Genomic DNA, 26704 nt, shown 5'->3' with positions numbered 1-26704 from the left:
AGCTCTGGGAAAACTGTGGTCTTTGTGACAACTGAATATTAATCAATTATAGTAAATAATTCTGCATAAAAGTCAAGATATTTAAGGTTTCGTTTTAAAGATATAATTTTCCTTAAACCAAAAAAAGACATTAAATGAGATGTCATCAGAAACAAAAGTATAAAAATATATGGAAAAATTAGGATTCACTCAGTTTGCATTTTTTTATTAAAAACTTAAGATGTAACCGAATCACATCTAGTACATGAAGGCCACTTAATTTGATGCACAGAATTTAACTGCAGGAACATGGAAGCACAACTAAAAATCAGATGACACTGTATGTTACTATTTCTTTTTGAGTAGTCAGCAGTGCTGATCTGCAAACATTTCTGTGCAACAAAATTAAAATGTTTTCCCTAAAATTCACATTTCTGTAAACTCTTAGCGTTTGTGCTCAAAGTAAGACTGCACACGTTCAGTGTGTAATGTAAATACAGAATAGGTTTACAGAGCATGTTGGTTTACTTTACTTTTTTTAACTTCAAAACTGTAGGTAACTGATTTTGATTTAAGAATACTTAATAACACCTTAAGTAAAAATGAGTATACATACTTATGTTTTTCAATATCACTTACAATTTACTAAGATATATTACAGAACAATTGCAGATCAGAAATGCCCTGTACCAGACTGATAGAAATATGAAAAAATAAATAAATAAATGGGGGGAGGGGGGCTGGTTAAAACACAAAGTGGGAAAAACTCAAATTCAACTGGTGAAAGTTTAGGTGACCAAAAGCAAAACACTTAATAATTACGGCACAGAAAGCCAGAAAACCGGTGTCAGACGGCAAGAATTTATATTTTTACACACATCTAGATATGCACTGTCAAATATCATTAAAAGTTACTGATGCTTTAAAAAGATAGTGCCTATCAAAATGAATCCACTCTGCTGCATGTTTCTTATTATATAATATAGATTTTTATAGGACAAAGGCATATTATTATATAATATAGATTTTTACAGGACAAAGGCAGCTCTAGGACATTATAAAAGCACAGTACGGCCAAGTAATCACAGTTATGTGATAGTTTCACAAGACAGATTGTGAACAGTGCTGCATTTACAAGTACTTGAATTTGTCTCTTTTTTATTAAAAAACATTTGATTAAAGCTCAAAATTAGTAATTCTATAAAAAGATAACACTACACTAAACAACCTCCAAGTATTTTTCAAACATTATAACTTTTCCTAAAAATGTCTGAAGATTTCTAAGTTTTTTAAAAACACCGCAGGAACCACAACCTCCTCACTCCACTCACCCAACTGGGCTAAATAAATACATTTCTACTGGAACTAAGATGAACTAAGATGCAGGTGTATACTAATATAATACATTACAATTGTATGCCAAATAATTAATAATTAAACCAGTATAAGCAACTCCAGATTGGTTGAATATTTCTATTAGAGACACATGAGTGCTTAAAGACTGCTCTGATGACTTTCTGGGGAGATTGTACAACTAACTAGGTAGAGATAACAAAGGTGAACAGTTAAAATTCAAAGCAGAAATAAAATAATATATCAATTCTTTGCAACCACATTTCAGTTTATCCCTGATACTACCTTGGATACTTGCCAGTCTTGTTTCACTTTGGCATGAAACTCAAAGAGCTATTTTGGAACATCTTTTTCAGAAAATTGAACTGAGTCGAGCATATTTTCACTCCCATTCCCATTCACCAATGAAGAGTTCGAATCAATAGGTTTGCATCAAGGACTTTGTCATCCCATAGTAGTCATGAAACTGTCTTCTATCAAGTCAGAATTTTCTAGATATTTTTATGAATATCAAATAAGACAATTTGACTTTGTAATAAAATATAATTTTCCCATTCTTAATACTTATTTTAGTATCCTAGAAACAGTTTTAGGGAAAGGAAAATTCTCCTTAAAGAACATTAGTTAGCATAAAAATTCTTACCAAAATAATAATTTTTAAAAACCCTAAGACACTACTATTATCACACCTACTGGGTTTAGAGAATACTCCCTGCCTACTACAGATTTAAAAAATGTATAGTACTGAGAGGCATGATTTAGTAGTGATAAATAAATCAAAGCAAGATGCAAGCTCCATAGACTGTAGAGATTTCTTTTTCTACATTCATCTTAGTGGGAAAAAACATCCTCTTTCCCACAGTCATAAAAAATTTCCTTCCATTATCATTCCTTTTACTCAATCTTCTCTACAGACTCCTCCATTACTCATCCTCAAAGGTGTCAGGACATCAGAGTGTCATTCTTGGCTCTTATCTCTTCCTTTACATACTCTCCATCCTTCTACTCTATATACTTCACTGAGGCTTATTCAAACCTGAGATTTTATCTAGCACAAGTTTTCCTGAAGACTCTGAAATCTTTAAATTCCTTTCCCAAGATAAAGACCTAACAAATTACCTCCTGCACATACCCACTTGAGCGGTGCCTAAGTTTTTTGTTTTTGTTTTTTGTAGGAGGTACTGGGGGACTAAAACCAGGACCTCATATATGCAAAGCAAGCGCTCAACCACTGAGCTATACCTGCTCCCCGTAAGTTTTGAATTTAACCTTAACTAAATGAATTTCATCATCTTCCTCTAAAATCTGCTCCCTCTCCTCTTCCTGTAATCTCTCTCTACTAATGGGACTGCATTCTACTCAGTTGCCTAAACAGGAACCTGGAGATTATACTTATACACTTATCCTTTGCCTTTCCCCTCATCAATTATGTCCAAGTTGTACTGATTCCAACCCTTTAATTCATCTCAATTGTCTCTGAAATTGCCATAACTCAGATTTCTTTGATTACTCATAAATTACAATCTACCACCATATTAAAGGTCCTGAAAAATCCTGCAGAAAACCACAATTTCCAAACTTATCCAACCGTGAAATTCTCTTTTCTTGTTTTTGTTTGTTTTTTTTTTTGTTCCTCCCCATGAATCTAATATTGTCATTGCTGATCTAAATTAAAGACAAAACAAACAAAAATTGAGTGAATCCATAATCACTTTTATTTTTAGCTTACATGCAATAACTCACATAATGATTTATATTTTTTCTCTCTGAAGCTATTTTAATTTCATGGTGTTAAATGAAGAAAAATCTGTTTTGGGGGGAGCAGGTATAGTTCAGTGGTTGAGCACTTGCTTCACGTATACACGGTTCTGGGTTAAATCCCCAGTTACCTCCTTAAAAAAAAAAAAGATATTAAAAAAAAAGTGGTCAACACCTATTCCAAAAACCAGAGAGTATCTGCAACTGCAAACAAGACAGTTCCACACATCTGCCCTATGGGATCCAAGTTTCCTCTCAAGAGGAAGTAGAGTGGGCATCGCCATCCACAAATCCTCAAGATTAAGGAATGAACAAACATAAGGTGGGAATACAACTGTGGACCAAAGTAGACTTATTATTCTAGTAATGGAAGAACTTAAAACATTGATACAAACCAGTGGTCACCAGAGGTTCTGAGGGGAAGGAAAAGGAAGAATTGGTATATTTTAGGGACACTGGAATTGTTCTGCATGATATTGTAATGACAGATATAGGTCATTATACATTTTGTGAAAAACTATAAAATTGTGTGGTACAAAATAAACTACAATATAAACTATAGACCATGGTTAGTAGCAATGCTTCAATATGTGTTCAATTGTAACAAATACACCACACTAATGAAAGAGGTTGTTAATGGGGAAAAGTGTGAGAAGGGGAGGAGGTGAAGTATCTGGGAATCCTCTATATTTTCGATAGAGCTTTTATGTAATCTAAAACTTCTTTAGAGAAAAAAGAAAAAGGAAAAATCTATTTTCAAAATGCTAACTACCATCTTTATAGTCTTGCTGGAGCATCCATCCTATTTTCAATAATACAAAATCATAAAATAAGATAAAATAAAATTTAGAGAAGGTCCAAAACAAGAAAATCAAAAGATGGTGCTAATAGGAGAGAAAAGATAAATATGTACTGAGGGGAAATATGTAACAAACAGACAAGTAGGTTTATTTAATCCCAGTGAAGATTGAAGATGGATATGTTTGCTGCCAGGCCAGAACCCAAGAACTGAGGACTACTGATGCTGTTTCTAACGCAGGTAGCAGGGGCAGATTATTCCATAAGCAAAAATTGAGTGCCATTTCAGAATGTATATTAGATTATATAAGCTTAATAAAGACTCCATGTATCCATTTTGTTGATAGTTGTTCAACAGAACAGCATAATATCTGGCATATGTAATAAGCACTCAAAAATATTTACTTGAATGAGTGTTACAATTCTTGATGCCATTTGTAATAAATCTGAAATATTACTGATCTTACCAGCATTCAGGAGTGTCTTTCTTACAAATTAGAAAGCAGAGTTTTTATAGTTCCATAGATCACAAGACAAAGTTAAAGAGTCAACTATAGCAGTAACAGCCTCAGGTGGAGATATGATAACATAAAGCCAGGGATTCTGACTAAAAGATGGTCCACGTGAGCTGAGACAGGGATATTGGTGGTTCTGATGGGACCTTCATCTTCCTGTATAACTGAACCTATTTTGAATTACAAATATCACCTTTAGTCATATCTCAGGAATAAAAAAGTAAAACAAAGACCCATGTATACATACTTTTTAAGAGAGAAAAAGATTTGGTTTTACAGAGGTGGACTACTCTTTACTACTGTCCAAAATAAACTATATTTTATCTGGTTTCTAATTAAACATTGTTTTTTAGCAAGGACTCATATGTACATGATTTAAAGGTCTAGTGTATATAACTGGTAAGAGCATCATTTGTACAACATCAATACCAAAAGAGCTCTGTTTCATCAGATTGCTATCTTTTCTTCCTAAAGAACTTCAGACAACCATTATATATATATATATATATGTAATGGGACTAATATTAAGAAGTGTTGTCTGACATAAGTGAAGTTTACCTACTACATCTATAATTAAGATTGTGGGGAAAAATAGAAAAATGGCAAAATCGTGTGCTGATACAAAAAATAGGTTATAAGGAAGAAGTTCCCCAGAAATACGAATCAACAAAAATAGTAATACTATTAGTACCACTATCAAAATGGTAACACTCAATTGGATGCTGAAAAAATGGTCAGAATTTCCTTCTTTATTACCCTCTCCCTCTCATTCCTGATTTCCTGTCATCAAACACCAGGCTCCGGTCATGTCTTGCCTATACAGTAACAATCCTTTTCTAACTAGATTCCCTGTTGCTCCATACCCTCCCATGATTCTTCACATTATTCCCAAAGATACCTATCTAAAATATAAATCTTACCATATTACTCTCTCACTTAAAAATTCTTGATGGTTCCTAAATACCTACAAAATACCTATAAGCATCTATTCAACATGATTCCATTCTGTCTTTCCAGATTAATGTTTAGTCATTTGCTACTATACAATTAATACTTTCACCAAATTTAAGTGCTTGTTATCCTCCAAACATGCCAGGATCTTTTACAACTCTCCATTGTTGGCCTATGTGATTTCTACCAAGTAGACTAAACTCTCTCCTCTTCTCTCTATAAAAAAATTCCTATTCACCACCCATCAAGGCCCAGTTCAAATTTGACCTTCTTCCTGATGCTATCCTCCCTAAACTTAGCATACTTCTTATCACAGCTCTTGCATGGGAACATGTTTCAGTTCGAATTCCTTATCTATATCATATTTGTATACCTACTATCCAACATCAAATTAGTACACAGCAGATTCTCAACTTCCTAAAATAAAGAATGGAAATTCCAATATTTAGAATATTGGAAATTTAAGCAAAATATATGTATCAAATAACATTAGCCATATTTAATAACATACAGGAAGTTCTTTACTTAAAAAGAAATTGGTTAGATTAAACTCATTTTGGTTTGGTGTTTGCTACTAAAATAATTTTTATATAAAAATTTACACTTCATATGAAAAACAAAATCAGAAATGGAAAAAAATTTAAATTAAAAACTTAAAAAATTTTACTTATTTTAAAGGAAACTGGCTATGTTGAAATTTCTTATATGTGAAAGATAGAATTCTGCTAACCACACGAAGGTACAGATAGGTCAAAGCTATAGGCTGGTACTAAAAGGTATATTGTGGTCTCTGAAATCAAAAGCTCTATGTTCAATATCTTGATCTTGCTTCTTTCATATGGAAGCTAATGGGAAAATTTCTCAACCTTAATAAGCCTCAATTTTCTAATCTACAAAATAAGAACTGTTAACAGGATTAAATAAAACACTATGTATATAAAGTACCCAGCCCAGTGCTTGACCCAAAGGAGGTGTTCAATAAATATTTGTTCCATTGAAAAGCCCTCCCTCTTAAAAGAAAATCTATACAGAAGTAAAAATATAACCTGATTTTTAAACTTGAGATAGATGATAACAATGACCATGAAAACAAACATAATATCTGACAACAACAGCTAATTAAAGATTAAAGAGCCTGTACTTGGACTCATTAGCTGTGTTATTCCTAAGCTCCTTCTGCCCAAGACTGGAAGAATAAACTAAAAAGAGCTTTTTGTTCTTTCTCAGATGCCTCTTCATTCTTAGTGAGTTTTATAGGTGTTTACTTATTAGGCTCTTAGAATAAGACATGTTCTTCCTCCCTTTTCCAATGAAGATGAACAATTATTTATATATGAGCATACTATAGTACTTAGAAATTGCTTAACCTGCCCAAATTTATACACTGCATATTCCTTACATTTAAAATGTAAGGTCAAAAACATCATGTATTTCATACATTCTTAGTTATACAAGTCTATGTGTTTTCCAGTTCCACTACTCTTCCTTCTTCACTCTTCTTGTTTTTTCATTTGGCTCATTACTTCACTGTCTATCAAAGAGTTTAGATCAGATAGAGGATGTCAATCTTTTTTACTCTGAAGTTATAATACAAAGTTAGTATGGAGAATGAAAATGTTATAGAAATAGTGAAATTTTGGATGGGGGTACTTGTATTTTCTTCTCCTTTTCTATTTATTTTGCTTTGAATAATCCCAAGCAATTAATGAGTGGACATTTAAGCTAAATATTTTGCTTTTCATGAATAATGTTGATGAACAATACTGATAAACGTTCTAAATTTGACTAAACCTAAAATATAAATTTTCAAATGGATTTTAAAGGAAAGAAAATAATTATTTGGCCAATTTTTGGATAAACATTATTTTCAAATATATAACAACTTATACAATAATACAAATTAATATACAAAACCACAAAATCCATCTGTTTTATGTGGCATTCTTCCTGTTTCAGGAATGCTTGCCAATCTGGAGGAGTTCAAAATACCTGTCTGTCGGCTTTCCTCATCTCTCTCACAGCCCAAATCTAATTATGAAAGTCACAATTCCTACAAGCCACTCAAGAATGACTTCAGTGGAAGGTAACCATAGACTTGAGGAACTAGAAGGGTATAAGACATCTGACACACTGGTCAATTCTAGGATGGACCCCCAGCAGAGTTTAACAGGGTTCATCTGGTGTGGGCAATACAAATTGGTCCTCTTGAGTACCTAAAGATCCAATGATGATGTCTAGAAAGATGTTGGCTTTCTTACTGGATTGGAAAGGGCCCTGGAGTGCCTACTATACTACACCAGGCATTAGCCCTTTACTTTTTTGTATCATAGGAAAGTCAAGAGGAAGAGTTATTGGAAAGAGGCTGTGAAGAGCAGAGAATCCAAGGCCAAAAGAAAGAGGCTAAGGTCCAATTAACTTTGTACTATACTAGGGCTAACTTAAAATTGGCACCAGTATTATACCACCATAATTTCAGGTGAAAAGAGAACTCAGCAAAATTTGTATGTACATAACCAAAAATTTTCAGCAGTAGTGGAAAAGGAAGTTGCGGGGGTGGGGAGGGGAGGTTCCCTATGGCCAATAAGTAACAGAATTTTGTACAATAAGTGTATATATTATATCCATACACCCAATTGTAGAAGAGAATTCCTCAAGCCACTTCATTATTTCTGGAATGCCAAAGAATCCAGATTATCTGCCTTTGCAACTTACCTGCCACTCTCTCATCAGTTTCCCTGTTACCATCATCTGAATATCTTGCAAAGTCTAAGGAATCAAGTGTACTGATGCTCCCAGCTCGATCTATAATAAAGAGAAAAATCAAAGAATTAAATAAACAGATTTTATTTAATTGTTAAAATAATGTATTGGAATTCATACCTATGATTATTTCCAGTTATTAAAACTATGATTCTAAGATCTAAGAATTCCATTAAAACAATTAAAATAAGGTAAAAAAGCTCACATCAATTAAATTCAAAATAATTCAAGTTCCCTGCCCAAATCTCAGGCTAACACTTAAGACTTGCATACAGAGGATACTGCAAGCAGTCCAGGTAAAGATGAAAAACAAACAAACAAAATGAACTGAAATTCAAATTGCTATCCAAGAGAGCTTGTAATATGAATTCAAACAAGGTAATTGCTTACTTAAACAGAATAAAACAATATTCTTCAAATGAATATGAGAATCCAGTCCTCACAATATAACCACTCACATTGCTCACCATGCAATCCAAAATTACTTGATATGGAAGAAGCAGGAAAATGTGACCCAATATCAAGAGAAAAGACAATCAGGCTGGACCAACTCTAAGATGACCCAGAAGATGGAAGTAATAGACTAAAACTTTAAATCAGCTATGATAACTATGCTCAGTGAAGTAAAGGAGAATATGCACACAACGAATGGAGAGGAAATCTTTGCAGAAAAATAGAATATAAAAACTACCAAATAGAAATTCTTTTTTTCTTTTTTTAATTTCTCCCCTCTTCCCTCCATTGTCTGCCCTCTGTGTGTTCTTCTGTGTCTGCTTGTATTCTCATTAGGCAGCTCTGGGAACCGATCCTAGGACCTTTTGGAGTGGGAGAGAGGTGATTATTCTTTTATGCTACTTCAGCTCCCTGATCTGCTGCATCTCTAATTCTCTCTCCTCTGTGTCTCTTTTTGTTATCTTGCTGCGCCAGCTCTCCACGTGGGCTAGCACTCCTGTGTGGGCCAGTACTCCTGTGCAGGACAGTACTCCTATGTGGGGCAGTACTCCATGCTGGCCAGCACTCCACATGGGTCAGTTCGCCATGCAGGCCAGCGTGCTTTCAACAGGAGGCCCTGGGCATCAAATCCTGGACCTCCTATATGGTAGACTGGAGCCCAATGCTTGAACCACATCCACTTCCCCGAACAGAAATTCTAAAGCAGAAAAATACAATATCTGAAAACAAAAATTCACTGGATAGGTTAAGAACAGAATGGAGGGAGTCAGTGACCCTCAAGATAGATTAATAAAATTATCCAATCTAAAGAACAGAGAGGAAAAAGACTAAGAAAATCAACAGAGCCTCAGTGACCTATGAGACAAGAATAAAAGTTCTTATTTATGTGTAAAGTCAACAGGACAGGACTGAAAGGGAGAGCACAAATTCAAGAAGCTCAGAGAACACCACGCAGAAAAAAGAGAAAAATAAATAGGTACATTATAAGTAAACTGCTAAAAATCAAACATAAAGAGAAAATATAAAAAGCAGTCAGAGGGGAGCAGATGTAGCTCAAGTGATTGAGCACCTGCTTCCCAGGTTTGATCCCCAGTTCCTAAGAAAAAAAAAAGAGGAAGAAAAACCAACTCTTATTGGGGAGTGAATATAGCTCAGTGGCTGAGAGCCTGTTTCCTGTATACAAGATCCTGGGTTCAATCCCCAGTACCTCCTTAAAAAAAAAAAAAAAGGCAGCCAGAGAAAAATACATTATATACAGGGGAACAATGATTTCAATGACGGCAGCTTTCTCATCAAAAACAATGAAACAAAAAGCATCAAGATGACATGATCTTGTATATAGAAAGCCCTAAGGAATCCTAAAAGTAAAAAGCACTATTAGAACTAATAAATGGATTCAGCATGGCGATAAGATAGAAGATCAATATCCAAAAAGCAGTCATATTTCTATAATTAGCAACAAACAATCCACAGGAAAACTAACAGAGCTAATAAGAGGATTTAGCAAAGTTGCAAGGTATAAGATTAACATGCAAAAATCAGTTATGTTTCTATATCCAAGCAATGAACAATGCAAAATGGAAATTAAGAAAGCAAGTCCTCTAATCTCATCTAAAAGATTAAAATATGTAGGAACAAATTTCATAAAGCAGGAAAGGACTAGCAATAAGGACATGATTTTCTGGGGTCCATAAAAGTCTCAAACTACCACACTGGGTCATAGGTAATTTGGTACTTGTATTTCTGAGAAAACACCGAAATGTTACATTCCCACTGACAATGAATGAAGGTTCCTATTTCTCCATATCTTTCCCAACACTTATTTTCCACTTTTTAAATAACAGCCATTCTGGTGGGTGTGATATATCATTTTGGTTTTGGATTGTATTTCCAGAGTAACTAATAAGGTGAGTATCTCTTCATGTACCTTATGGCCAATTGCATAACTTCCTTGAAGAAATATCTATTCAAATACTTCGCTCACTGTTGGAGAAAATACGGCACTTACTGGGACACAGAGACTGAAATATAGACAAAGAAAGATTTATTAAGAAGCTCTCCCAATGGAGGAGGTCTGAAGAACAGACTTTAGCCCCCCCCCCCTCCTTGGAAGGGGGGAACTTGAATTTATACAGCACTTTCCTAGGTGGGGAAATGATAGTTGGTGGGAGGGGGTTGAGCAACGGTCCGAGTGAAGTGCAGGAGCCCATAGGAAGCCCTAGAGGTAGAAATTTTTCCTGATAATGACTAGAAGATCATGGGTTAGGGAGTTATGGTTTCTTGGAATGCTGCAGGAGCAGATGTTTCTTTGTTCTGTAGGAATTTTATCTTTCTCTGATATGTAGATAGGGAAGATTTCCATTTCCTTTTACTCTGGTCTCTATGTGGTTTCTTTATTTAACCTGTGGGAAAGTGCCACGTCCTCAGGCACATAGGCTTATGGCAGATGAGGTTAGCCTTTCCCCAGTGCAGATCAGGGGAAACTGAGCTATAGCTTGTTAATTACTGCAAACCTTTAACACTCACTTTTTATTTTTTAAAGATTAATTTATTTTATTTATGTTCCCCGCCTCCCCTTCTCCCACCCTGCTGTTTTTGCTGTCTGTTGTCTTCTCTTCTCATTTTCTCTCCTCTAGGATTCACCGGGATTCGATCCTGGAGAACTTGATGGGGAGAGAGGTTCCCTCTCAATTGCACCATCTCAGTTCCTGGTTTCTCCTTGACTCTCCCCTTGTCTCTCTTTTGTTGTGTCATCATCTTGCTGTGTGACTCACTTGCATGGGGCACTGGCTCACCATGCGGGTACTTGCATGGGCACTGGCTCACAATATGGACACGCTTTCTCTTCTTTTTCACCAGGAGGCACCAGGGATCAAACCCAGGTCATCCCATGTAGTAGGCAGAAGCTCTATCACTTGAGTCACATCTGCGTCCCTCACTTTTTAATTGGTTGTTTGTCTTTTTTGTTGTTGCACTGTAGGATTTCTTTTTATATTCTGTAAATATAACTCTTATTGGTGATTTGGCTTTCAAATTTCACTTTCTTGATAATATCCATTGATGCATGCAAGTTTTTAATCCTGAGTTAGTCCAATTTATCTAATTTTTCTTGTGAAGCTTGTGCTTTTGGTGAGAAGTCTAAAAGTCCACTGCTGATTCAAGGTTCTGAAAATAGTTTTATACTTGAGTTCTTATATTTAGGTTGTTGATTCATTTTGAGTTAATTTGTGTATATGATGTGAGGTAGGGATCAACTTGCATTCTGTAGCATGTAGATATCCAGTATTCTCACCAACATTTGAAAAGATCTGATATCTTCTTTATATATCAGATATTTTAAATAATAACTATGATGTCAAATAAGCAAAAATCTCCTTATTCACTGAAATCCATTTCTTTTTTTTTTTAAAGATTTATTTATTTATTTAATTTCCCCCCTTCCCCTGGTTGTCTGTTCTTGGTGTCTATTTGTTGCGTCTTGTTTCTTTGTCTGCTTTTGTTTCTTTGTCCGCTTCTGTTGTCGTCAGCGGCACAGGAAGTGTGGGCGGCGCCATTCCTGGGCAGGCTGCTCTTTCTTTTCACGCTGGGCGGCTTTCCTCACGGGCGCACTCCTTGCGCGTGGGGGCTCCCCCACGCGGGGGACACCCTTGCGTGGCACGGCACTCCTTGCGCGCATCAACACTGCGCATGGCCAGCTCCACACGGGTCAAGGAGGCCCGGGGTTTGAACCGCGGACCTCCCATATGGTAGACGGACGCCCTAACCGCTGGGCCAAAGTCCGTTTCCCTGAAATCCATTTCATCTTGTCAGAAAGTAATTTTAACTTTTATTGAACTGATCTATGACATATTTCATAAGTAAAATAAGTAAATAAGTAAATAAGTAAAATAAGTAAAAAGTTTAAGATTAGTAACAGGTAATATTACAGCTACAAGATAAATCTGCTTCTTCAGGTTCAGTCACAATTACTATTCTAGGGCTAGCAAATGCCTTTAGTGTTCCAAATACTCTAATATAAAAGTGGAAGAGTTTGGAAAAATTAACCTCATTTACTAAGAAAGACACTACCATATTTTAATATGAAGTGTTTTAACCATAAAGGATTTCTTCAAGTACCAGGATGTTTGTTGTATAATTTCTTAATAGTTCACTTTATAGCTCAAGGACTTTCATCATAGTAGGTAAACCAGAAAAACCTGTTAGTAAGTTTTATCAAGTCTGAGGACTAAAGGTACTATTCACAATGTGACCATAATGTATGCAGATTGATTTTATAAATAACATACAAAGGCAGTTTTACTTATAGTTACATTTCATATTTTAATGGCAGAATGTACTTTTACTATAGTTCTACTTTTAAAAAATTCATCTCAGATCCTTAAGAAGGTATCTTTTACGGAAATTATATAGCACCTTAAAAACTAAATGCCCAGGAGGAATTATAAAAAGAACAGCTAACTATTCCCAAAGCAAGCAAAAGGAATGAAATAACAAAGAGCAGAGCAGAAATAAATGAAATTGAGAACAAAAAAACACCAGAATTAAAAAACCAAAAGTTGATTCTTCAAGAAGATCAACAAAATTGACAAAACCTTAGCTACACTGACAAAGGAAAAAAGAGAGACGATGTAAATAAAATTAGAAATGAAAACAGGAACATGACTACTAGATCCTACAGAAATAAAAGAGATCATAAGAGAATTCTATGAACAACTATATGCTAACAAACTAGACAATGTAAATGAAATATAAAAATTCCTAGGAACATACGACAACCTACACTGATCCCAGAAGTAATAGAAGACCTCAAAATACCAATCACAAGTAAAGAAATTGAAATAGTCATCAAACAACTCCCCAAAATGAAAAGCCCAGAACCAGATGGCTTCACAGGTGAATTCTACCAAACACTCAAAGATTTAAAACCAATCTTACTCAAGCTCTTCCAAAAAATTGAACAAGAAGGAACACTACCCAACTCATTCTATGAAGCCAATATCACCCTAAATAAAGATATTATGAGAAAAGAAAATTACAGACCCATTTTCCTAATGAATACAGATGCAAAAATCCTCAACAAAATACTCACTAATCAAACCCAATAACACATTAAAAGAATTATTCATCATGATCAAGTGGGTTAAGAGTGGATCAACAGGTCTGATGAGTCTCTATACACAGCAGACCCCTGATTCCAGTTCTCTCTCTCTTTCTCTCTTTCTTTCTCTTTCTTTCACTCTCCTTTTTCTCTCTTTCATTCTCGATACCCTTTGGGTCCAAATCTCCAACAAATGGTGCCCAATGTGGGGTCTGAAGAAGTGAGTCTTCCAAAACAGTATCAGGAACCATGGAAAGGACTCTTATGAGGGTCGTGAATGACGTCCAAAGTAGTGTGACATGAATCTTCTTTTAGGGAGATTTTGAAAATGGTGAGCCTGGGCATTTAGCTGAAGAACTTTCCAAAGTAAACTCATATAATGCAGCTTGGCTTCTCCTTGCAGCTTATAGAAAATACTAGATGAAAGAGATAAGCTGAGGACTGAATTGTTGGGCACAAAGAAAACAGAGAATGATTTTGGAAATTCTAAGCCTTTGGAAATCAAGCTCCCAGAAAAAAGTGCCCCATTGGAGGACTTAACTAAACTTGGAACTTTTAAATCAGGACTTGTGGAAAGTCTTACTGTCTGATGGCTCGGACCCCTATTTCCTGTATGCTAAACCAAGAAACATATTGAGAGAACTGTATGAGTAAAATTGCTGTCAATCTGGAATTAAAGAGACATGGGAGGGAGAGATTGAAGAGGAAACAGCTTCAAGAGGAAAGCCATAGAAGCTGAGCTCTGTAATTAAGACATCTCCTCAGGCCAAGAGATGATCCCATTTAGGTATACAGACATGGTGAGTTTGTCCAGGCAGTTGAAGAGGGTAGATGTTCCTGTCCAATATTCAGGGAAATTTTTGCCACCCCAGGATACAGAGTGTGTGGAGCACAACCCTCAAGAATTAGGGAGGTTGAAGTCAATGCCCCATAGGTCAGAGAGGATTGGGCCTGTCCCCCTTGGATTAGGGACAGCCAGGTCACCAAGTCATTTCTCTGAGAGGGCTGGACCTGTGTGTCAAAGTTTATAGAGGATGTTGCCTTCACCTCACTGTACTAGGGAGATTAAGACTCCAAACCAAAATTTGGGTAAAGTGTGGCAATCATCCCAATGCTCTTGGAGAGTGATGTCTGGATGTTTGATGAGAGTCTAACCAAGAAAATGGTTATTGTTCAAGCCTGTGGAAAGGGTGGGTCCTCATGTAGCCCCAGGGAGAAGAAACTGTTTTCTTAAGAATGACTCTCAGACTTTGAAATAGAATGTAGTACTTTATTGAACTGTAGAGTACCTATGACTCATGTTCTCTCCCAATATCTCCTTATGATAATGAAAATGTTTATCCTTTGTCCATATGTGTATTGGAAGTAGATATATTGTTTTGTACGTTTCAGAGGTCTATTGCCAGATGGAACTTTGCTCCTAGGTAAACTGTATTTCTTTAAACTGATTTTGATATGATTCTGCATTGAGCATTGTACTGATTCAAGGATTTTTAAAAATATTGTAAAGTGTTTTTGCAATTCAGAAGGTGGAGTGTGGAAGTCTGACATTGTGAATTCCAAAAATAATATTGGATTATGTTTGTAAACTGGTCTGTTTCTCTAGGCATGATTAAGTTATGATTAGGGCTTTGATTGGGCCATGTCAGTAGTACTTTGAGTCCCAAACTCCTTGGTGGATGGGGACTCAGAGAATCCACACTGCAAAGATGGGATATTTAAGTTTTCTGAGCTGGATTGTGGGAAGTAAACACACAGAGAAGCAGATATGGCAAAGGTCCTGGGGAGAGAGATGAGCCATTCAACTGATAGTATACAGCTGTCCCTTTGAAGAGAGCAGAGCAGCTGAGCCCAGAGAGAAATTAATCTCAGTAAGAGAGGAATCCAGGAATCCTTAATCCTTGCAGACAACAGCAGCCATCTTGCTCCAACATATGGCAAAAGACTTTGGTAAAGTAAGAAACTATGCTTTATTTTATGACCCAGTAACTGTAAGCCTCTTTTCCAAATAAATACCCTTTATAAAAAAAAAAAAAAAAAGTGGATCAACAAAAGAAAATTAATAAAACATTAATAAATCAAAGAAGAAAAATCACATTATCATCTCTATTGACACAGAAAAGGCATTGACAAAATACAGTATCATTTTTTGATAAAAATACTCCAAAAAATAGAAATTGAAGGAAATTTCCTCAACATGATAAAGGGCATATATGAAAAACCCACAGATAACATCATCCTTAACAGCGAAAGACTGAAACCTTTCCTGTTGAGATTGGGAACAAGATAGGACATCCACTGTTACCACTCTTGTTCAATATAGTGCTACAAGTTATAGCTAGAGCAATCAGGCAAGAAAAAGAAAAAAAAAGGCATCTAAATTAGAAAGGAAGAAGTAAAACTTTCAATATTTGCAGATAATATGATCCTATACTACAAAGTCCCTAAAAATCTACAACAAAGCTACTAGAGCTAATCAATGAGTTCAGCAGAGTACAGGATTCAAGATTAATATATAGGGTGGCGGACTTGGCTCAGTGGTTAGGGCATCCATCTACCACATGGGAGGTCCACAGTTCAAACCCTGGGCCTCCTTGACCCTTGTGCAGCTGGCCCATGCGCAGTGCTGATGCGCGCAAGGAGTGCTGTGCCACACAGGGGTGTCCCCCACGTAGGGGAGCCCCACGCACAAGGAGTGCACCCTGTAAGGACAGCCGCCCAGCATGAAAGAAAGTGCAGCCTGCCCAGGAATGGTGCCACACACATGGAGAACTGACACAAGATGACACAACAAAAAGAAACACTGATTCCTATGCCGCTGACAACAACAGAAGCAGACAAAGAAGATGCTGCAAGTAGACACAGAGAACAGACAACCGGGGTGGGGGGGAAGGCAAGAGAAATGAATAAATCTTTAAAAAAAAAAAAGATTAATATACAAAAATCAGTAGTGTTTCTACACACTAGTAATGAGCAATCTGAGGAGGAAGTCAGGAAAAAAAATTCCATTACCATAGCAACTAAAACAATCAATTATTTATGAATAAACTTAACCAAGGATGTAAAACACTTGTATTCAGAAAACTGCAATGCATTACTAAAAGAAATAAAAAAATAAATGGAAGAACATTCCATGATCATGGATTGGAGGATAAATATCGTTAACATTTCAATTTTATCCAAACTGATATACAAATTCAATGGAATCCCAATAAAAATCCCAACAGTCTTTTTTAAAAGAAATGAAAAACCCAATTATCAAACTTATTTGGAAGGGTAAGGAGCCCCAAATAGCCAGAAACATTTTTAAAAGGCAGAACAAAGTTGGAGGACTCTCACTTCTGGACTTTAAATTATATTAGTTAGCTACAGTGGTAAATACAGTATGGTACTGGAATAAAGATAGACATATAAACCAATGGCATTGAACTGATGGTTCAAAAACAGACCCTCACATCTATGGTCAAGTGAATTTTGACATGACTGTCAAGCCCACCCAGCCTGACACTCTGTTCAACAAATGGTTGAATATCCATAGCTAAGAGAAAGAGTACCACTATCTCACACACAAAAATTAACTCAAAATGGGTCAAGGACTTAAATATAAAAGCTATAACCATAAAACTCTTAAAACAAAGTGTAAGGAAACATCTTCAAGGCCTGCTGGTAGGTGGTGGTTTCTTAAACCTTACCCTGAAAGCATGAGCAAAAAATGTATAAATGGGACCTCCTCAAACTTAAACATTTTTATGATTCAAAGGATTTTGTCAAAAAGGTGAAAAGGCAGCCCACTCAATAGGAGAAAATATTTGGAAACCACATATCTGATAAGGGTTTGATTTCCACATAAAAAGATTACACTACTCAACAATAAAAGAGGAAGCAATACAATTAAACATGGGCAAAAGACTTAAATTAGACATTTCTCCAAAGAGAAATAAAAAATGGCCAAAAAGTACATGAAAAAATGTTCAATATCATAGCTATTAAGGAACTGCAAATCAAAAGTACAATGAGATATCACACCTCACAGAATGGCCATTATTTTAAAGAACAGGAAACAGTAAAAATGCTGGAGAGGATGTGGAGAAACAGTACACTCCTTTACTGTTGGTGGGATTGTAGAATGGTGTAGCCTCAAATACTATGCTGCTGGAAGAAGAAATGAAATTGGGACACATATGATAACATGAATGAAACTTGACATTAGACTGAGTGAAATAAGTGAGACACAAAAGGACACATATTGTATGGTCTCACTAAGAGGACTTAATATGAAGAATAAAAACAATTAAAATCTAGAGTATAGGTTACTAAGGAGATAGGATGAGGACTGAGAATGGGGTACTGATCCTTAATGTATGTAGAATTTTCAATTAGCTTGACTATAAAAGTGTAGAAATGGATAGGGTTGATGCTATCACATTATAGTGAGTATGACTAACACAGCTGGTTTATAAATGAGACTGTAGCTCAAAGGGGTAGTCTAGGGATGTAAATGTCAATTGAAAGAAAGCTAGAGTGTCCCCTGCTCCCACCCTGCCTTTCGCTTCCTTACACTTTGCCCGCCTGTTCCTCGTAACCTCCCTGTATTATGGCCCTTCTCAGCAGCAGTTTGTGCTGCTGCCTCCCTCCGCCCCTCCTCCCAGCCACTGTTATCTTCCCCCTCCCAGCCGATCGCTGTTCTCCCCGCCTCATTTCAACCGCCCTCATCCCGTATCCGCCCCGGCACAACCTCGGAAACAACCCCCTCTGCCATCAATGGCTTACGTCATAAACCGCAGGTCCGCCCTTGCCTCTGCAGCCAATCCTCAGCTGCCCCGCGGACATGCCCCTCCCACAACCTCCCCGCCTCCATGACACTATAAAACCTCATGTACTTCCCGAATAAAATCAGACCTGCGCATAGACCTCGTCTCCGTGGTTTTTCCTCCATCGAACCGCGCGTCCCCCAAGCCTTGAGCCGCCCGCTGCCGCCCCGGTCAGGCCGTGGCGTAGGCCCGATCCCCGGCAGCGACTCGCCTGCAGTGACCCGCCTGCAGTGCAGCAGCGGAGGCCAACAGGTGGCGCCCGAACAGGGACCCCAGCTACGGCCCCTTGTCTGGCCAGCCCGCTGCTGACCCCTGGCACGGGACCCATCGCCGTCCTCCCGTGCCGCCGCTCAAGGTAGGGACTCTCCAGCGTTGCTCCCTTCACCCCCCTCCTGAGCCCTCTGCCGCGATGGGGGCCTCCCTCTCATCCCGTCAGGTTCCTCAAGTCCGCCTGCTCGCTGCCCTCTTAGAGACTCACCACGTGAAGGTCTCTCTCCGTCAGCTACAGCGGTATTGGGACCTTCTCCTACCCTTTAACCCTTGGCTCGTCACCTGTGCTCTCTGGAGCCCAGAGACCTACGAACGTTTAATTCAGCGGGTGACGTCCGCTATGGAGCACGATCGCAAGCAGTTTCCCCCCCGGCCTTATCCCGACCCTCGTCGCTATCCGCGCCTGTCTCCAAGGTGTGCCCTCCCCTGCCTCCGCTCTCGCCTGTGAGCCTAGCCACCCTCTCACCTGCGATCCTGATGGAGACGACGATGCTCGTTCTCTGTCCGCCCAGCTAGAGGCCGCGCTCGAACTGGATCCCCCCACAGCCTCTGATCCGGACCCCAACCAACATGGCGACCCCCCGCCTTCTCCCCCCCCCACCGCGTCCTGCAAACAATGCCAACATGGCGCACCTCCTCCTTCTTCTTCCTCGGCGCCCTCTTCCCGCCTTTACCCACCTCTTCCTGTCTCGTCGCCATCCGGTCCCGTCCCGGATGCCTGCCGATCGCCATTTTCGGCTAAACCGGCAGAGCCTCCGGTGCCATCTTGGCCTGTACCTGGAAATGACGTGGCCACTCCTCTATCTTGGCCCGAGGCCAGAAGTGATGTCAGGCGTGACGTCACCGTGCCGCCATCTTGGCCAATCAGGAACACCGTTGCCGCCGCGCCCTCCTGGCCGGCGCCCGGTGGCACCGCCAATGCCTCACCTCCATGGCCCGCTTCGCATCCCGCCTGCCCCAGCAATAGCGGGAGCATCGGGAATCCTCCTCCACCAGCGTACGACACCGCCTTTCTCACCTCCCCCACTCCGCCTCTGGCTCAGATGTTCCCCCTCAATACCGCTCGCACTCCGCAGAGCCCACAAGCGTGGGTGCCCTTTTCTCCCAAAGACATCCAAATGCTCCGCAACGCGATAAAAGAGGATGGCCTTGCCAGCCCTCATGCCCAAGACCTTCTCGAGCGTATGACCATCCCTCGCTGCATCCCTTACGATTGGATCTCTCTAGCCCGAGCGGTTCTCTCCCCCGGGCAATTCATTGACTGGCGAGCCCATCTCGGTGTCCTGATCGACAATCAGATTGCCGACAATGCTCTTCAGGGTGTGCATTACCCTGCAAACGCATTTCTCGGGTTCGGCCCTTACGGCGATCCCAGCGCCTACACTGCCACCCCGCCTGGGTTTTTCATCCAGCTCCGTGACTGTGTTTTTCGAGCCTTCCGTTCGTGCGCCGCGACCGCCCCAGAGCCCTTCGTGAAGCTTTTCCAAAAACCCGAGGAGCCGTTTAATGAGTTCGTAGCTCGTGTGCAGGCCGCTGCAGAGAGGCGAGTCGTCGGCAATGCAGCCCGCGAGTCCTTCGTTAAGGACATCCTGCAGGAGGGGGCTAACCCAGCTTGCAAAGCCATCATTCGTCCCCTTCGTGACAAGCCGCTCCAAGACTGGGTCCTCGCATGCTCCGGAGTTTCTGGGCAAGCATCTGCGCTTGCAGCGGCTATTGTCGCGGCAGTCCAAACAACCAACACCTGCTTCCGCTGCGGCGAATTGGGCCACTTCGCTCGGGAGTGCCCCAACCTTCCGGCTCCGCCGCAACCCGTAGTCCAGCCTATGGTGCCACCACCGCGCCCTGTTCCTGCCGCCCGGCCGCCCTCCACCCCCTGCCCGCGCTGTGGAAAAGGGTATCATTGGGCTCGCGATTGCCGTGTTCCGAGACAGCCTTTAAACGGGCAGCGGGGCAAGCCTCAGCCCCGCCACCAAGAGGCTCCAATCGCCCCACGCAAGCCCCGCCCGTAGGCATCCACTGGTCCGTTCCCATGTCGCCCGCTTCGCAGCCGCGCCTCACCATCAAGGTCAATGGAAAGTGGATGGACGGCCTTCTTGACACCGGCGCCGAAATCTCCTGCATCCCACTCTCCCAAGCTCGTGACTTCCCACTCACAGCCGGACCCGTCACCGTAGGCGCCACAGGCCAGTCCTCCTCGCGACAGGCGGCTGAAGATCTTGCCTGGCATGACACCAATGGACGGTCAGGGTTCTTCCGTCCCCTGGTTCTCAGGGATATCAAGCAAGTCCTTTGGGGGCGCGACATTCTTCACCAGTCAGGCGCTGTTCTTTTTACTTCGCAGCCATCGCTGCCCCCCCAATAGTTTTGGCCGTTGCTCGCGTTCGACCTCCAGCACCCGTTCCTCTGCAATGGGACACAGAGGAACCCATTTGGGTGGAGCAATGGCCTATGACTGCCCCGAAACTAGCTATTCTTCAGGACCTCGTGGAAGAGCAGCTCCGTGCTGGCCATGTTGAGCCCTCCACCAGTCCATACAGTACTCCCATTTTTTTCATCATCAAAAAATCTGGCAAGCCACGCCTCCTCCACGACCTGCGAGAGGTTAACAAGCACATCAAACCCATGGGCTCTCCTCAGCCCGGCATGCCTCACCCGTCAGCCTTCCCGCGAGATTGGTATGTGGCAGTCCTCAACATCAAGGACTGCTTCTTCTCTATCCCCCTGCATCCGGATGACCGCCCACGGTTCGCCTTTACTGTTCCCCAGCCCAACCACCACCGGCCTGCCAAACGGTATCAGTGGAAAGTCCTCCCCCAGGGCATGAAGAACAGCCCTGCCATCTGCCAGCTGTTTGTGGCTACTGCTATTGAGCCCTTAACCTCCGAGGCCACTATCGTGCATTACATGGATGACATCCTTGTAGCCCATCCGAGCGAGCCAAAACTGCAAGCTATAGTTGCCAGTCTTCTCTCCAATCTGAAAGATATCGGTCTTCAGATCAACATAGAGAAAGCCGTTTTCCACCCACCGTTTCAATTCTTGGGCTTTGAAATCTCGGAAACGGTCACGCCCATGGCGCCGCTTATAAACGTCACCTTCACCTCCACCCCGTTCGTTCGACACCCTTACTATTTCCTTTTATGCCCCCCTCCTTCCGAATCCACCCTCACCAACTGCAGCCTTGCAAACCACTGGAACTCTTCCTTCCCTTCCGCCTTTCTGGTGATGCAGCCCCGCGTTGTGTGGCTCCCCGTTGACTCCCCCGACTGGGTTGCCCCCCAGCTGGTAGATCTCCCCCTTTCTCGCCACCCCCGAGATTTTGGCATCACAGCCGCCATTACTGCTGCCGTCCTCGCATCCCTCGCAGCTGCCACCACCGCGGCGGCGGCCCTTGCCGTCTCTTCTGGCGCCGCCTCCGCCGTCATCAACGCATCCACAGCAGCAGCCCTTGCCCTCGGCGACCAAAGCAACATCAACTACCTTCACCACCAAGCCTTATTCAACCTATAGCAGCAAATCGACCTGCTCGCCGCTGAAGTTGCCGCCCTCTACGACATAGCCACCACCACCTGTGATGCCCGTTGGCCCCTCTCTAGCTTCTGCTTAACCCCCCACCCAGTCAACTCGTCGGTGACCGCCCGCCTTGCACTACGCCAATGGATGTTCTCCTCTTACAACACCTCCTTCCTCAACTACACCCACTCCCTCCAGCAACACATCCTCACCCTCAAATCCATCAAGCCCCCAACCCTCTCAGCTTCCCTCCTTAGAGACGTGCTCCAAAAATTCCTCTCCCTTTTCCAACCCTCCAGCCTCCTCCTCTACGCCTTCCTTTTCCTCCTTCTCCTCCTCCTCCTAGGCCTCGCCTGCTGTATCCGCAAGTCCGTTCGCCAGCACCGAGAGCGGCAAAGGCTCTTGGCCACAGCTGTCCTAGTCCTCTCCCAAAGCCATCCCCTTCCCGAGGAAGCCCGGCACGCCCAGGTGTGGCTCACGAAGGTGGCAAGAGGCGGCCATCGATAGGGCCCATCGTGGCCACCTCGAGCTGCGGGTACGGGTTCTCTGCCCTCCGCATGGGGAATCGGGCATTTCAGCCGCCCTCCCCTCTGCTCACGCCCCCCTCGTGCCCCCACGCCCCCTGCCGGTAGCCCCTCCTCGTTCCTTTCTCTCCTATTTCCCCTCCTCTCACCCCCTCATCTTTCCTCCCTACAAAATGTCAATCCCACAAAACCTGTGCGTTCTTATTTTTGAAAGAGGGAGCAATTGTCCCCTGCTCCCACCCTGCCTTTCGCTTCCTTACACTTTGCCCGCCTGTTCCTCGTAACCTCCCTGTATTATGGCCCTTCTCAGCAGCAGTTTGTGCTGCTGCCTCCCTCCGCCCCTCCTCCCAGCCACTGTTATCTTCCCCCTCCCAGCCGATCGCTGTTCTCCCCGCCTCATTTCAACCGCCCTCATCCCGTATCCGCCCCGGCACAACCTCGGAAACAACCCCCTCTGCCATCAATGGCTTACGTCATAAACCGCAGGTCCGCCCTTGCCTCTGCAGCCAATCCTCAGCTGCCCCGCGGACATGCCCCTCCCACAACCTCCCCGCCTCCATGACACTATAAAACCTCATGTACTTCCCGAATAAAATCAGACCTGCGCATAGACCTCGTCTCCGTGGTTTTTCCTCCATCGAACCGCGCGTCCCCCAAGCCTTGAGCCGCCCGCTGCCGCCCCGGTCAGGCCGTGGCGTAGGCCTGATCCCCGGCAGCGACTCGCCTGCAGTGACCCGCCTGCGGTGCAGCAGCGGAGGCCAACACTAGAGAATAATCTAGTGACTGAATAACAGTGAATCTGACGGTGGATGAGAATTGTGGTTAATAGAACAAATACAAGAATGTTCGTCTATGAACTAGAACAAATGTACATCACAATTACTAGGTGATAAGAACATGGTGATGCATGGGAAAAATACAATTAATGTAACTTATGGACTATAGTTAACAGCAACATTGTAATATTCTTGCATCAATATCAAAAAAGGTACTATATCAACGCTAAGGTCAATAATTGGGGGTATGAGACTTTTTTTATTTTGGATTAAGGAAAATATTCAAAAATTTACTGAGGCTATGATTGCACAACTCTGATGAAAGGGAAAGCAAGTAAGTGTACACTTTGGATGATTTTACATGTAAGAAACTAAATAACAAAGTGAACATATGGTGGAAGATGGACTTATTAATAGTACAAACACAAGAGTGTTCTCTCATGAACTATAACAAATGTATAATACTAATACATGGTGTTCATACAGTGGGGTATAGAAAAAATATACCAAATGTACACTATGGACCATAGGGACCATAGTTAGTATAATAGTCTGATGATGTTCTTTCATAATCTGTAACAAATATTCCACAAAATTATAAGGTGTTGGCGGAGGGATGCTATACGGGAATTCTGCACATTATGCATGATTGTTTTGTAAGCTCACAACTTCTCTAATAAAAAATATATATTTTTTAAAAAGAAAATAAACCAAAGCAAATCAAATAAAAGGTATTGAACGAACAACTTTTCGTTCCCAAACTTGGTTCATCTGATTGCTGTCATTGCACAGAAGACCCATATTTATTTATTTTTATAAATAAAACTTGTCTCTGCCCCCTCACACAAAAAAATTTAAATATCCAGCTGCTAACTGGTAGAAATACTAATTATTCAATTAAATATGTACTGAGAAACTATTATGTACTAGGTCACCAAAAGGTACAATAAAATATTAGAGAATATTTTATTTATTTTATTTTTTGGTGGTACCAGGGAATGAACCTGGGACCTCGTACATGGGAAGCAGGTACTCAACCACTGAGCTACACCTGCTCCCCATAAAAGTAATCCTTAAAAGGACATGGTATATCAATGTATGCATGTGTGTTTTATATGCTTACATATGGATTAAATATTTTTAAACACACACAAGAAATTATTAATAGTAATAGAATTTTAAAATTTCCCTATGTACTCTTCTCTCAACTGTTTGTGAACTTTGTTGTTTTTTTAATATGGTTGTTTTTTTTCCCTTCATAGACATTTATTACTTTTTATAAGATGGGAATGGATTGTTCATAAGTCACAGAAGTACCTAATTCACAATTAAATGATAGGAAGAAAAATATTAAGCAACTAGCTTCAAATCACAATCCTTCCAGTAAAAGTCATTTACTGAGCCATGCCTAAAATGGTCTATACTGTGAGAAATATAAATAGAAAGACATATTAATAATAAATTTACCTTAAAAGTAACTATTTAATCCTGAGGTCATATATAAATATTTTAATGCTATTCACTCAATGGTGGATCTTAGATATTAATGTCCAAGAAGGAGAACAGACAAAGATTTTCTAATGTAAGAAAGCTATAAGGAGTAAGACCAACTATAAATTTTCTACTTTGGAAATAGCACAAATTTACCTTCAATATTTATGCATGCCAGAGTAAAACAAAAAAGGTATTCTGTCTCCTACTACTTAAGGTCAATTTTGAAATGATTTGGGATACCTGGATATATACATATAATATATATATTATATATAATATATAATAAATACAGTTAGGATTTAAAATACTTAAGAACAAACTTAGACTTTTTCCAAACTAGACTAATGGGAACAGGTGACTTTCTGGGCATACAAGGATCTAGACATCATTCTTTAAAAAAGGGGGTCTGGGGGAACTTTTTACTTCTGTCACTTGTAAAACAGTCACATTTATATTTTCCTGATTCTCAATTCTTCTCCTATGTTGGGGCTCATTTTCACTTGCCCCAATGTTCAAAATATTTTGAGACAGGGAACCTTAGAGATAGACCAACACCCTCATTTTTACAGATGAGAAAACTGAAGCCATTTACTAATCCTATGAATATTTACTAATCACCTGTGGGGGTGGGATGTGGGGGGTTTATAAGGATAAATTCACTAAGACTTGTTTCTTTAAATAAGCTTATAAATCTCTGGAACTAAGTCATGTACATAGGTAACAGTAACACAATGTTATAATACAAAGTAATAATAAAATGTTAAGGGTTAAGAAAATTAATCTATGAGCAAGCTAGGATTAGAATTCAAGTCTCTTAGTGTGACTTGAATAGTGTCACTGTCTTTTCCTCTGTCACATGATCCCATGGTGAGCCAAATGTCAAAGTCTAAGGATTTTAACTTAGTAAGAGATTTAAATGTTTTTATTGACAAACAAGGCAAGTTAAAATTTGCCCAAATTGAACAGCAGGAGTAGCTCAAGTAGTTGAGCACCTGTTTCTCACATACAAGGTCCTCGATTCAATCTCTGGTACCCTAAAATAATAATAATAATAAATAAAAATTTGCCCAACTATTTTCACTAAGTCTGGGTGAATTTTATATATATATACACACACACACACACATACATATATATATAAAACTTGCTTGCAAATTACAAAATTACAAAAATCTAGAAAGGAGAACAAATACAGACATTTAAGTTTACAAAAAAAAAATCTCTCACTAAACTGAAATTGAAAGAGCAAAACTAATAAAACTTGATTCAATAGAGAGATATGTAAATCTCTCCACAGGTTCAAAATTTAACTTCACAGTGCCAGGTAATATTACCATATGAAAGGTTGTTAGGAAAAGAGGATGATTTACTATTAACAACAATATTTTCATTATTATTTTTAATTATTAATTTTCTGTGCCAGGTACTGTGCAAACTTTACACAGATAACTTTATTTAATCTTCACAACAACCCCATGCAAGAGTCATTATCATCTGAATTTACAGAAAAGGAAACAGTCTTATCCAGAGTCATACAACTGGGAAGTGGCAGAATAGAAGAAATATGAACTCAAAGTCTCTTATAACAAAGCCTGAGCTCTAAACTATTAATTCTCTTGACTAATATGTAAGGGCATTCAGGTTCAGATCT

General features: G+C 40.2%; 1 protein-coding gene across 5 annotated transcripts in view; it reads right to left on the bottom strand.

The window, feature by feature from the left end:
• The window catches only part of RELCH (RAB11 binding and LisH domain, coiled-coil and HEAT repeat containing), a 134207-nt gene that overhangs the window by 89341 nt on the left and 18162 nt on the right, over nucleotides 1–26704 (bottom strand). For all 5 annotated transcript variants that reach the window (XR_011646011.1, XM_004467239.4, XM_004467240.4 and 2 more), the window contains exon 2: nucleotides 8067–8156. Coding sequence is in view for 4 of the 5 variants with exons in the window: in XM_004467239.4 (XP_004467296.1) it covers nucleotides 8067–8156 (90 nt within the window). In the remaining variant the exon portion in view is untranslated. The remainder of the gene's footprint in view (nucleotides 1–8066; nucleotides 8157–26704) is intronic.

This window comes from Dasypus novemcinctus, chromosome 16 (genome assembly GCF_030445035.2).
Source record: "Dasypus novemcinctus isolate mDasNov1 chromosome 16, mDasNov1.1.hap2, whole genome shotgun sequence".
Lineage (NCBI taxonomy): Eukaryota > Metazoa > Chordata > Mammalia > Cingulata > Dasypodidae > Dasypus > Dasypus novemcinctus.
This window is presented reverse-complemented; position numbering and strand designations above follow the sequence as displayed.